This window comes from Pygocentrus nattereri, chromosome 11 (assembly GCF_015220715.1).
Source record: "Pygocentrus nattereri isolate fPygNat1 chromosome 11, fPygNat1.pri, whole genome shotgun sequence".
Taxonomy (NCBI): Eukaryota; Metazoa; Chordata; class Actinopteri; order Characiformes; family Serrasalmidae; genus Pygocentrus; species Pygocentrus nattereri.
Window position 1 is genome coordinate 37,696,363 of NC_051221.1, and position 12,599 is coordinate 37,708,961.

At 40.9% G+C, this 12,599-nt stretch overlaps 1 protein-coding gene across 7 annotated transcripts in view; it reads right to left on the minus strand.

The window, feature by feature from the left end:
* Nucleotides 1-1,759: 1,759 nt before the first annotated feature.
* Nucleotides 1,760-12,599, minus strand: part of anks1b (ankyrin repeat and sterile alpha motif domain containing 1B) — a 272,382-nt gene continuing 261,542 nt past the window's right edge. For 5 of the 7 annotated variants that reach the window (XM_037543101.1, XM_037543100.1, XM_017716340.2 and 2 more), the window contains 2 exons: nucleotides 4,252-4,343; nucleotides 1,760-3,079 (listed from right to left, as the gene is read on the minus strand). In XM_037543101.1, the coding sequence (XP_037398998.1) occupies nucleotides 3,031-3,079; nucleotides 4,252-4,343 (141 nt within the window). In that variant the 3' untranslated portion in view covers nucleotides 1,760-3,030. Of the gene's footprint in view, nucleotides 4,344-8,811; nucleotides 8,929-12,599 lie in introns of all 7 variants that reach the window. The other 2 variants (XM_037543104.1, XM_037543102.1) reach the window with 2 other exon arrangements.

Consider the following 12,599-nt stretch of genomic DNA (forward strand, 5'->3'; position numbering starts at 1 on the left):
CATTTAGTGGACTAAATGTTGATGGTTTTCATTTTGTCTGTTTCCTGAGTTTCTCAAAGCAAGCGTTTCTGTTACCAGCAGTGTTGACTAGCTGCATAACAGTAACAGTTCTTTAAATTACTGCTTGTGCCACTGTATATTCTCCTCTAGCCAGCTGTTAACTGCTTAGTTCGATTCATTTTCTCCTCTCTTGATGCCTCCTATATTTTCACAGAGCAGATTTTGGTCCAAAGGATGAAAAATTATTACTGAAGAGGAGACAGTGAAGCAGTCCATGATAAACGTGTTGCGCTTCTAGGAAAGGATGAATGAGCAGACTGTAACAAACAACAGATAATAAACCCCATATATAGTAAAGAAGTCTAGATAGATATCTAGAAGGATTTATTGCATAGAATATATAGAATAAAATAAAGGCAATGATAGCTGGAAAAATTGTGCAGCTATTGATCTGAATTGCTTCATGTAACTCAAGTTGCACAGAACTTATGTTGCAGGAAACTTACAATATGCAACCGGTTGCATGTAAACTTCACCGTGTAAAGCCAGCTTTAGAATTTGGGTTGGAAGCTCTGATTAACTTCTGCTTTACAGTGAAACAGTGGATTTAAATGGGGGTCCCGCAGTACCACTGCACAGTTTTGCACATTGTAGTAATTCACTGCTTCCCCACTTCAAGAAAGAGGCTTCAGAACGAGATTTTTAATGGGTTGATTAGTTGGATCAGGTACACAGAGCAAGTTAACTCCAAGACCAGGATTGAGAAAAACTGCACATTCTTGAGGGGGCTGGCGCAGCACTGTGCTGAGGGACTGAGGAAGGAGGAATGTGGAGTGAAGGTGAAGGTGGTGGGGAGCGATAGTATAGTAGTAGGTAGTACAGACACTACCATTCAAAAGTTTGAAATCACTTGCTAATGAATAAAAGTATATTTTTACTCCTTGATAACACAGTTAGATTGAAATGTAATAAACTAGACAGCAAAATTTAATTTTGTTCACATTCATTTAAAGTATGTTGGAACAAAGACAAGTTATCATATTAAAAAACAAACAAACAAACAAACAAAAAAACACCCCCAAAAGTTACTACTGTCCTACGCAAAAGTTTGCACGCCCTGATCCCTCAGTTGATTTCCTGAGTGAAAACAGGTTCTCTGTAATGTCCTCTACAGAGAACCCACAAATTTTATATCTAGTTGCGTTCTCTGTAGAGGATATTCACTTAATGTCACTTAGAAAGTTAATAAAACATGCACTTTGACTAGGGGTTTACAAATTGTTACACGTAACTGTCAATAATAAACTGAATAAAAATAAATATCTATTTATAGTATTTTCCTGTCCCAAAATGACTGAAATACCATGAGTTAATTGTATATTAAGTTGATTATTAATGATGTAATAAGAATTTTTCTTAATTATTACAGCTTCCAACAAACTATTAGCATTATATTAGAAAGCAGTAGAAACATTAGCACTGTTAGTGTTATATTAGAATTATTTGATGCATGTACCTGCCACAAAACTGCCTTTAGTTTATTGAAAACTGTGATTCCAATCTTCAGACTGGTAGTATGTGTAAGTTCAGAGGGATGCGTTTTAAGCAGGAACTTTCTCCCTGGCTTCAATAATAACAATAGGGTTAGGGTTAACTTAACACTAGTGGATGGAGCTGATTTGCAGGACTGCAGGCTTTCTTAATGCAGACTGAGTGCGGATGGAGTAGAAATGGAGCAAGCAGAGGCCACGCAGCAGGAAATGGTCGTACAAGTCCAATTTATTCCATGTGCTTCGCCAGGATATAAATAAAGACCAAACTTAGAAAACTATGGAGTGCTGGAAGCCCAAGCCTATGTACATGTAGGTTAGCAACTCTGCTTCTCCGCTCACACAAGCTCTTTTTTCAACAGTAAAATCAGTTGACCTTGGAAATTTGGTACCGTGTTAACCAGTGTGATGTCTTTTATTTCTTTTTTTTTCTTTTATTCATTTTTCTTCTTTTTATGTTAAACTACATTACATGTATGAACAATGAGTCAACAAAATATTTATTTACAGGAGAACTGTGGCAAAAATTTCTACCGTGACACTGAGTTAAAATAGTACATCTGTCTCTGTGTAACAGCCCCATGAGAAACAATGGTCTCCTCACCTGAAAGCAAAGTTGAGTGGAGCCATTCACACATTCTCAGCTTTACTACAATATTAATACTTTTCTTTTTTAGGATGGCTATTATTCTCAAGCCCAACATATCATATAAAAATAATATAACATTAAGACAACATTAGACAAGAATTGCACATTAATAATAATAATAATTAATAATAATAATAATAATAATAGTTAATTAAGAATTAGAATAATGGCAATATAGACTTCTATTAAACATTAAAATGTTTAGCCAATATGAATAGTAATCTGCATGGCATTGTCAATCATGTCAACAACAATTCTGTAGTGATTTTGGCACGAGACGCGTCAATTTCATGGTTGTCCAGTGCAATAAATCCATTCACATTGTGCATAATATTAATAATGTAGAATCAACTATAAACAAACCGAAGGGAAACTGAAGAAGACAACTGAAAAGTGAAAATACGGCAAACCAAGAGGTCCACTTTTGCCCCGGTCGTGACATGCCAAGGTGTTTTGGACTGTAGACCTGGGCAAAATGAGTCTGTGAGAGTGACCATGGTACATGTCCTATCCCCATGGCACCTTGCCTTTCCCCCAACGTTCTCCCTCACACAGCAGAGTCCATGGGCCCTTGTAGCAAAGCCTGAGCACGATGCAGTGAAGTGGCTCAGAGTGAAGTGTACATTCCCTGTCATTCTGTAGTCCACTGTAGTCTCTGTGTGCATGTAAAAGGCCGTAGGTCCATGCCGGCAATCTTTCGCACACTGTGTTTAAGCTAAAAGTCCACTCACGAGCGGCTCTGCCATGTCTGTAGTCCAGTGCCACTTTTAGGCTCCACATTTGTAGTCCTTTTTGCAATGTGTGTATGAGAGGGTCCATGTTAGGGGCTGGCTACATTCTTTGATTTCCACAGTAATAGACATGGGCGTCCGGCACTGCCCTGCGAATGAGATTAAATCACTTATCCAGAGCGTCCATCAAAAAAAAAAAAAGAAAAAAAGAAAAAAAAAAAAAGGAAAAAAGAAAAAAGCCTCTCAGATGCCCCCTTCATCAGTCCAACACGGACCACATGCTCTCTGCAGGCCAAAGTGCCTGTTTCAGGGCCGACATGCCAAAAATAGGAAAAGCAATTACAGATTAAAATAGCTCGAAATGCTTGAGTGTAAAATAAGCTTCCTTTAAATGCAGTTTTGACACACTTGTTTGTTGCCAGGAGAGCAGATATGAACGGAACACCCTGACTTAAAGCACGACTCCAGCACGGTTTAGAACAAGCCAAACCCCAGGCTGCCCCATACAGGCTATTTTGGATATGTTTGCAAAAGAAAAAAATCTTCCAAAATAAAAGGATTGAAATGCCATTTTTTCAAACAAGCATTTTTTTTTTTAAAATTCAAATCAAAATTTTGCTACATAGCACACAAGCAAAATGTCTTTAAGTGGCATTCGATCTCCATTCCTACGCTGGCTGTCTCAAAATCCACTCCCTTTTTGTCCTGCCCCAAAAACCCCCACGGCTAACTGCGTCTCGTGCTGCCTGCTGATTAACAAAAGTAAACCCCCTCCCAACGAAAACGCTGTAGTGACACGCTTATAGCAGCATTACGGATTTAAAGTTCTCATTCAAGCAGTCGAGAGTGTGTGTGCTGTGTGTTCGGTGGGGGATACTGGTCTGCTGCTCCTGTAAGGAGCGAGGGAGAGAGTAAAAGCATAGAACGGAGGGGAAAGGGGGGAAAAAAACGAGGGGATAAAAAACTTTTTTTTTTTGCTGGAGGAGAATGAGAGCGTAGTGAAGGAGGGTGTGACACGCAGTGTGTCGGCCTGAGGGCTGAGCGTGACCCTCCCGTATAGAGCTGCAGTCAAAAAGAGGGGGAGCGAGAGAGAGATAGGGAGAGCGGGCGAGAGAGTGTGAGAGATAGAGAGAGAGAGACAGCAGCAGCGACATCATGCAGAGGCCACGGTATACGGCTGGACCGGGCGGAGGGACGCGGGGCGGGTCACAGGTCACTGGGCCCGTGGCTCCGTGGGGGGCCTCTAGAGGGCGCTCTCTGAAAGGCACACACACAGGAAGTGGACAGTGTGGGTGTATATTAGAAAATAGTGGTCTCATACTTGGTGTTGACGCCTCTCTTCGCCTCCTGTCCCGGCTCCACTATCCAGGGGACATTGCCGTGGCCCTTCTGGTCCATCGAGGGCTGCTCCATCTGGGGTAGGAGACAGGAGCGAGAGAGCACGTCAGATGGAGGAGGGAGAGACGAGAGGGAGATAAAAAAAGGTTAGACGGGGTGGGGGGGGGGGTGAAGTGTTGTGAGGAAAGTGAGGGAGAGAGATAGAGGGAGAGAGATAGAGGGAGAAAGAGCAAGAAGGTTGAAGGACAGAGCAGAGTGGTTTTGTTAACCACATAAACACAGACGCTGCACAGCAAAATCTGGGTGAAAGCCCTTCGTCCTTTCAGAAACTCCTGAATTTAAAATTCAAAGCTCTAAAGTTTCAAGAGTTGTTATTTCCCGTGATATGTGGTATTGAGTAGCACAGCCCTGTTTTCCTCGGCCTCACCAGTTTCACACAAGTGACAACTTTGTCAAACAAATGAATGCCTTTTTACTACAATACCCAACATGCAAAGCACAAATACACCTTACAACCAGCCACATCGCCAGTCAACCAATCATGACTGTTCGCTCCTTCACTGATCTACAGGGCTTGGGAATGTGATGTCATGACACAGTGTCTTATGGATGATTGTGGCAGGGTTAGTCAGTCTAGGCTACTTCTTTTCTGGTTGCTTTCTTTGACTTTGGCTTGAATGGCTGAAGCCCACAAACTCACTAAATACATTCGCAGAGCTGTCTAGCATCTATATGACTACCAGATCAAAGATCAGAGCAAAATAAAGGAAAACAGGTGGAAAAGCAGCTTCACTATTTGAATGCAGCTCCAGTTAAACAGCACATAGAAAACACTACAGTGAGAATGTGGATACATCATACTAATTTAAATATATAAAACTTTCAACCTAAGTTAGTAATTTGTCACATTTGGAATCAGCTAAATAAATCTCCCCAGATGCCAGAATCTAACTGCTACACCATTTAAGGTGGAAGATGGTGAAGAAGAAGCCAGTCTCAGCTTTGTGGCGAGGTGTGCACTGATACTACCACTAGTGATTAACAACCCTAACATTTTGCCTTTAAAATGTGCTGTTTTACAGCTAAAAGGTGTCAGGTGAAACAGATTATGCTGTGGCTGGGCTAGAGGTGTCAACAGAGGTGTCAGACGGGTACTTGGATGTAAATGCATGTAGCAGGATCACAGATTCAAGCAGTTGAGAGGGTGTGTGCTGTGTGTGCGTGTGTAGTGGTTCGGTGGGGGAAATTGGGGATATTGGTCTGCTATGTCAACGCAAAATTCAGCCAAGTATGATCAAGTAATATTGTCATTAGCTTGCTAGTTTACCAGCCAAGCAGTGTTTGCTAAAAGGCTGTCTGAGTTAAATCAAATATTGTACTAGTCCTCTCTGGTTGGTTGGGATAGTGTAGTGGTTAACACCTCTGCCTTCTACGCTGTAGACTGGGGTTCAATCCCTGACCAGGGCAAGCACCCTACACTATACCAATATGAGTCCTTGGGCAAGACTCCCAACACCACCTTGGCCTCCCTGTGTAAAATGATCTAATTGTAAGTCGCTCTGGATAAGAGCGTCAGCCAAATACCGTAAAATGGTTAAATCTGCAGTGACTGAGTGAAATATCAGTAAGCTGAGTTAAATCTGCAAATGGCTGAGCGGAATAACTACTTGTAAACTGCACATGGGCTTTGAGTGACTTGGAAATCTGAATCACTAAAAAGAACAGACACTTAAGCCACAACCAAACTCCGTGAATGAAAAAGGACGAAGCACATCATGATTATTAGTTACTCCTTTTTTGGGACTTTGTAGCCACACCATCATTTATTCTAATTGTATTAATATGTCATTGGCCTCCCTGTAGAGTTGTTTTAGATACTCTCCCTTTTCATTTTATTCACTTTTTAAACAAGGCAGGCCATAGAAAACAAAATGAAACAGTAATTTCTTTAAGCTCTTGCAGTGGGTTTTTGTAGAACGCGAAGAACGAATGATCCCTGCCAATACGGCAAAACGATCCTATAATGCAGTACAACGTGATGTTGATTCCTAAGCCGGAAAGGCTTATAAACACGTTACATACATGCTGCTAGCTAGAATAACCGGTATAGCATGTACCTCAGAACAGAAAAAGTGTGTCTGTTTATGAATGTGCAGACAAAACTTCAAAGTGGAAGACCATGAGAGACATTTGAAAGCCATGGTGCCTCAATAGATACCAAAGCGGATTGTAAACAAAGTGCTGAATTTGCTTTCATTCAAAATACAATGGGTTCTAGAGACCCTGCCGCTCTCAGCTAGAGAAAAGATGTCAAACTGAGGTAAGACAACTAGCCAGCTAACTTGCTAAGTCACACTTATTAATCCCACAAATGGGGAAATTCCACCTCCGCATTTAATCCATCCGTGAAGTGAAACACCACATACACTCTAGTGAACACACACACACACTAGGGGGCAGTGAGCACCTGTCCATGGTGCCCGGGGAGCAGTTGGGGGTTAGGTGTCTTGCTCAAGGACACCTCAGTCATGGACTGTAAGCACTGGGGATTGAACTGGCAACCTTCCAGTCACAGGGCAGGTTCCCTAACCTCCAACCTATGACTGCCCACAGCTTGTCCTCCTCAAGTAATCCATTTCTTCATTGTACGAATGATTTGAAGACAGTAAGCAAAGTTATACAACTGCTTTAAAAAGATATAAAGCCTTCTAGTATTAGCCATCTGCCTAGTGAAAAAAATAGCCTGTCTCAATTATCTGTTCAAGAGTGCTAGTCTTTTAAAATGTACTCTCACCTTCAACACATGTCATCAGAAGTGAGGATTTCCACTATTCAAACCAGGAAATCTTGCAACATATTTATCCATGGTTACATTTTTGACCAGTGTGTTCCTTTAAAATGCCTGCAATACCGAGAACGTCGTAATTTTATAGCAATCATTGTTCAAGCACAGCTCACTGAAACTGAACTCAACTTTCAATGAATACCAGATGTATATTTGTAAACAGAAGAAGAAATATTCTATGATTTGAATTTGATGCACTTCTAGGCAATAATTATGAAATTACATTCAAATTGCAAAACACTACAGTAGAACAGGAAATCTAATTCGCAGCAATAATCAACAATGCTGTATCTCCTTTGTAAAATATGATGTGTTACACTCCTAGAGACAACGCTACAACAGCTATAACCACCAATCACACTGCTGTCCTTGTATCCATGGTGCCTGATATTCGTTCCCCACACAGATCCACACTTAGCTCTCAACAGGAACAACACGGTAATCTACGCCTTCTGTCATCTACATCTTCCTTTCTTTATCAGGTTCTTCCATATGGAGCCACATGAATATTAAAAATCATAATCCTTACCCAGCCTGACTCCCTCTGACTAAATCTCACAAACGCAAATGCGCGCACACACACACGCCCTCACAAATACACACGCTTCTGATTAAACGCACACAACCTGTAATTTCCTACGATGAAAACTCCTGCTGCTGCTCTGCTGCTCTGACTGAGGCCTGCAAAGTTGGCATGACTCTAGCACAGTGCCAGTGAGGAGCACAGCTGCACGAAATGATGCAGCGTGGTCATCTAGACTGAAAAATGCAGAAAAGGATCTCACAGACTGACAGCACACAGCATGCTGATTCAGCTGTTAACACAGACAGACGATATACGACATGCTCACATACACGCACTCGTCAGCAGGGGAAGCAAGCAGATCAGCAAAAAATGATCCAGTCAAAAAGGGGGCTGTTAAAGGAATAGTTGTGAAAAATAAATAAAAATTAAAAAATGACACATGGTTCCCTTATTCATCTGACCGAAAGAGAATCAGAAAAAAAAAGTCTGTCTTATTATTGGCTGGCTTACATGAATACTACTGCATTTCTAGGCCATTGTGACCATACAAAGAAGTTCACTAATCACTTGTCAGGCTACTTTATTCTCCTTTTTGGTCTCTTACCGTCCCATTAGTATAAGACACTGAGACTGTGCCTCAGAACTACACATTACTACAGTGCATTTACCACATTTAATGAATGTACTGCTAATTGTGGTGCACTATTTTTTGACATACTACATAGTACACTAATTTGCTACTAAAATGAAAGAAAAAAAAAAATATATATATATATCACAAAGAATTTGGCATTTAATCAACTGCTGAAAGATGTTTGGTTCAAAAATCCTCAGTTGGAAATTATATGCAAATTATAAAGTAAAGAATCAAGTAAAACTCAAGTACAGATCCTTAAAAACAAAGGTTCGGTACTGTACTATAGTACTGTTACTGTCGTAGGTCCAAACAAGTCTTACATGTCGCAGCACAGCGACTGCGACAGGGTACAGCAAAAACTGTCTAACTTTGATTTTCACCAAACTATTCCTTTAAACAGTGCTAAACAAACCCAACCGAATGCAGACGAGGCCAAGTGGAACCATGGAAAATAAACAGAAACCGAATAACATGAGAATGAGAGCTAATGGGATGAGAGCTAAGAAGGCAAAAGGAAAGGAAAATGAAAGGAGACCTGAAATTGAACTTTGTGTGGATGGAGGAGGAGGAGTCGTGAGGAAGGAGGGTGGAGAGGAGGCCGGTGCGGGGTGTATATGTGCCCCAGGGACCAGCGGCTAGAGGGGGACATGACCTAGGGGTGGAAGACAGAGGTTATAGAGGTCACAGAGGTCAGAGAGGAGCAACACTCTGGCACAGACACACCCAGCGAAGCACACACAGAGATGAAGGCTCGGGGAGGAAGAGGAAGACAAAGGGAGACAGAGAGAGAGAGAACTGATTCTAAAAGGATGAGAGTAATAGTAAATCACTTATATGGATGAGGAGATGAGTATGTAGCAACATAACATTCACTTTCTACTGCACATAGGAAAATCAATAAAATCTATTAGTGTGGCCGTTCTGTATGCTGTACTTCTCATGTGAAGGCAAATACACACAGACACACAGCAACAGGGAAGCGGTTAATGGTCAATGTAAAGCTGCTGACTCAGCAGTCCTCTTTACACGAGATAATTCATCTCAACGTACACACACACACACACACACACACACACACACACACACACACACACACACACACACACACACACACACACACACACACACACTCTCTCGTTCACACACATGCACAATGTATGGACGTACTGGAGGAGGAACTTGTGCTTACAGAAAAGAGAGTGTCAGAATGATCCCAGCATTTGCTTCCCAGGACTAGCTCATGCCCAGCACATATTATTTTCTTATCAGTAATAAATGATTGTGCCTTTTTTTCCTCAAGGTTTTCCTAACAGCAAAGGCTTGAACTTTAAACTGCTTCCGTCGGTGGTGATATGTGCCTTTAACTTGACAAAGAAAAGTCTAGCCATTCACTTGCAACAAAATATAGACAACTGAGACAGGAGATGTACAGTCATATGCAAAACTCTGAAGATCTCTGGTCACACTGCATGCTTTGTTGATTTTCTCAGTACAAATGAGGTGACGCATCCTCTACAGAGAATACAGTTAAACATTGCATTGTTTTGCATATTTTAGTGCAGTTTCTATTTATTTGCTGAGTTTAACATATTGAAAAAAATATCATACACATAAGAAAATATAAAACAGAATTACAGACTGTAGTTCATCTGTTTCTTTACATAATTTGTTATCCTAACTTTACACCATTCATCACGGGTCAGGACCCCCACAGAGCAGGTACTGTTTGGCTGGCGGATCATTCTCAGCACTGCATTGACACTGATGTGGTGGTGGTGTGTTAGTGACAGTGTCACTGTGTCACTGCGGGACTGAGAATAGTCCACCAACCAAAAATATCCAGCCAACAGCGTCCTGTGACCACTGATGAAGGACTAGAGGTTGACCAACACAAACTGGGCTAAGCATTGATACAGTATGATATGCAAAGAAATAGATGGACTACAGTCTGTAATTGCAAAACTAACAAGTCCATCTATATGGTAAGTGGAGCTGCTAAAATGGACAGTGAGTGTATATTTATTATTCTGACTTCAAGTTGAATATTAAGAAACACATATAATAATTAATGATAATTATCACCATTAAACACAACAGAAATAAATATTTTGATAAGATATAGTGTATGTAGTTGGAGATGCTGCCCAACCACAGCTCCCAGACTAGACTCTCTAGGGCTATAAAGCCTTTGCCCCAGTAGAAACAGGACTGTGACAAAACCCAGAATCCCTTAAGAGGACACTGAGGGCCATAAATACAAGTTTATCTTTAAATAACATCCATCTGCAACTACACTGTTATCCATCACTGGCCTGCTGGCCCTTGCTGTGAGGCTGCTCCAGATTAGCGTAATATGCTTGGCAGTGTCAGGGGAAGGTGCAGGAATTATGGCTGTCAGTGGGTCAGTGGGCCCGGGTTGCTGGAGAGGTAGGCTGTGGGGCAGACAGAGCTGAGCAGTGGAGCTCCAAGCAAACAGCACCTCATCAATCACCCTCAGCTTTAAGTTACTGGCCACAGAGGAGAGAAAGGGCACAGTTTACCCATCAAACACACACACACACACACACACACATACATCTCTCTCTCTGGACACACAGCCCTACAAACGACCACACAGTGACAAATAGCAGCGTCTATGAGTCCTTTCAGTTACACCTAAACAAACACACAAACACATGCACACTTTGGCATATCTATTTATATAGTTATATACAGCTCTGTGCAGAAGTCAGAAAGTTCAATTCTTTATTTTCCAGGCACAATGGATACATTACATAGAGAGAAAATGGGACCCATCACAGTCATGCAAGACCTGTAGACCACCAATATGCTTACCAACAGATAAATGGTACTTAAAGCTTTCATCTTTGAGAGACAAGAGAAAAATCAAGCTCAATCAATTCTTGCTTCCGATCTAAAAATCTCCGATCTTACTTGTCTTGTATTGTGAAAAGCAGAGAATACGACTTCTAAGACTGAAGTTTGGAGGTGTGGAAAAATATCCCTGCAGATTTTGTAGAGAAACTGAACGCAAGTCTCCTGAAACCAATGAAAGCTGTTATGAAGGCAAAGAGTGAATAAATTTAACACTTAAAAATCTGATTATATTTAACTGTTGAGGCTTCTGTGTAATAAATACAACTTATTTTCTGCTTTTGTTCTGGTGCTCAGAAATGAACAACTTAATAATGTTGGTTATGACTGGAAATTACATATATTGAGGGTTGGACTCTGACTTTTGCACAGTACCGTACACTACAGGCCAAAGATATGGAAGCAAGTGATGATGTTTTTAATTATTTTATAATCATGTCAAGTTTGCAACAACCAGCACAGCATTTCAATTTACTTCATCACTTTTAATTAAAACAGACAAGACACACTAATTGTTTCATCATGTAAATGTGCCAGATTTAGCCAAATGCCTAATTTTCATCTGCAGGTTGAAATTAAGAACAATAAAGAACTACTAACATCAATTTTAACCAAACATTTTTTATTTAAATTATTTCCAGAATTGAACAAGCTGACAGGGATAATGAAGTCTTTAGAAGCATCTGGATATGAGAAACCGGTAGATATGATTAGATTAAACTCTGCAGGAGGACCACCAGGATCAAAACTAATGAAGAACCAGTTAGTTGTACAGTATTGCTGTATGCAGATATCTGTATGCAGATAACTGCTGCAGATCACTTCAGCAATGTTAATAAATGGATTACTGGCCATTATTACTCTTTTCATGCTAATTTTCTTAGAGTTAGTGTTGCTTCCAAACTTCTTGCCTGTAAAATATGCACTTATATAAATAGACACACACATATATATATATATATATATATATATATATATATAGACATAGATACATGTTTAGATTGTCCCTGCACTTTCTGTCACTGTCGCACAGATGCGATGCAATTCAAACCAACACAAACAAGATGCAACCAAAATCAACCAAATTAACAGGGAAACAGGGACTAATGTCAGAAAATAGAGTGAGTACTTCCAACATGATGGCAGCTCTCCATAGCACTGAACTTATTCAACAGGACATTTAATCTTTTCATATATCTGGATCATGAGTCAATCAAGCACAGGCCAAAAGCAAGCGATTAGAGAAGAAGCCTTTGGGGAGAGGTGAGGATGGAGAATTGGATTTAGCAGCATTAGGCACAAAGCTGCCCTCATGAGCCACAGGGCCAGCACATACAGATGGGGAGGATAGTTTGCCGCAGGAAAGGTGAGGAGAGTAGAGAGGCGAAATGAGACAGAGCCAGTAAGAGTGAGCCTGTATGTTGGAGTGGGTGAGCGGGTGTGGGTGTG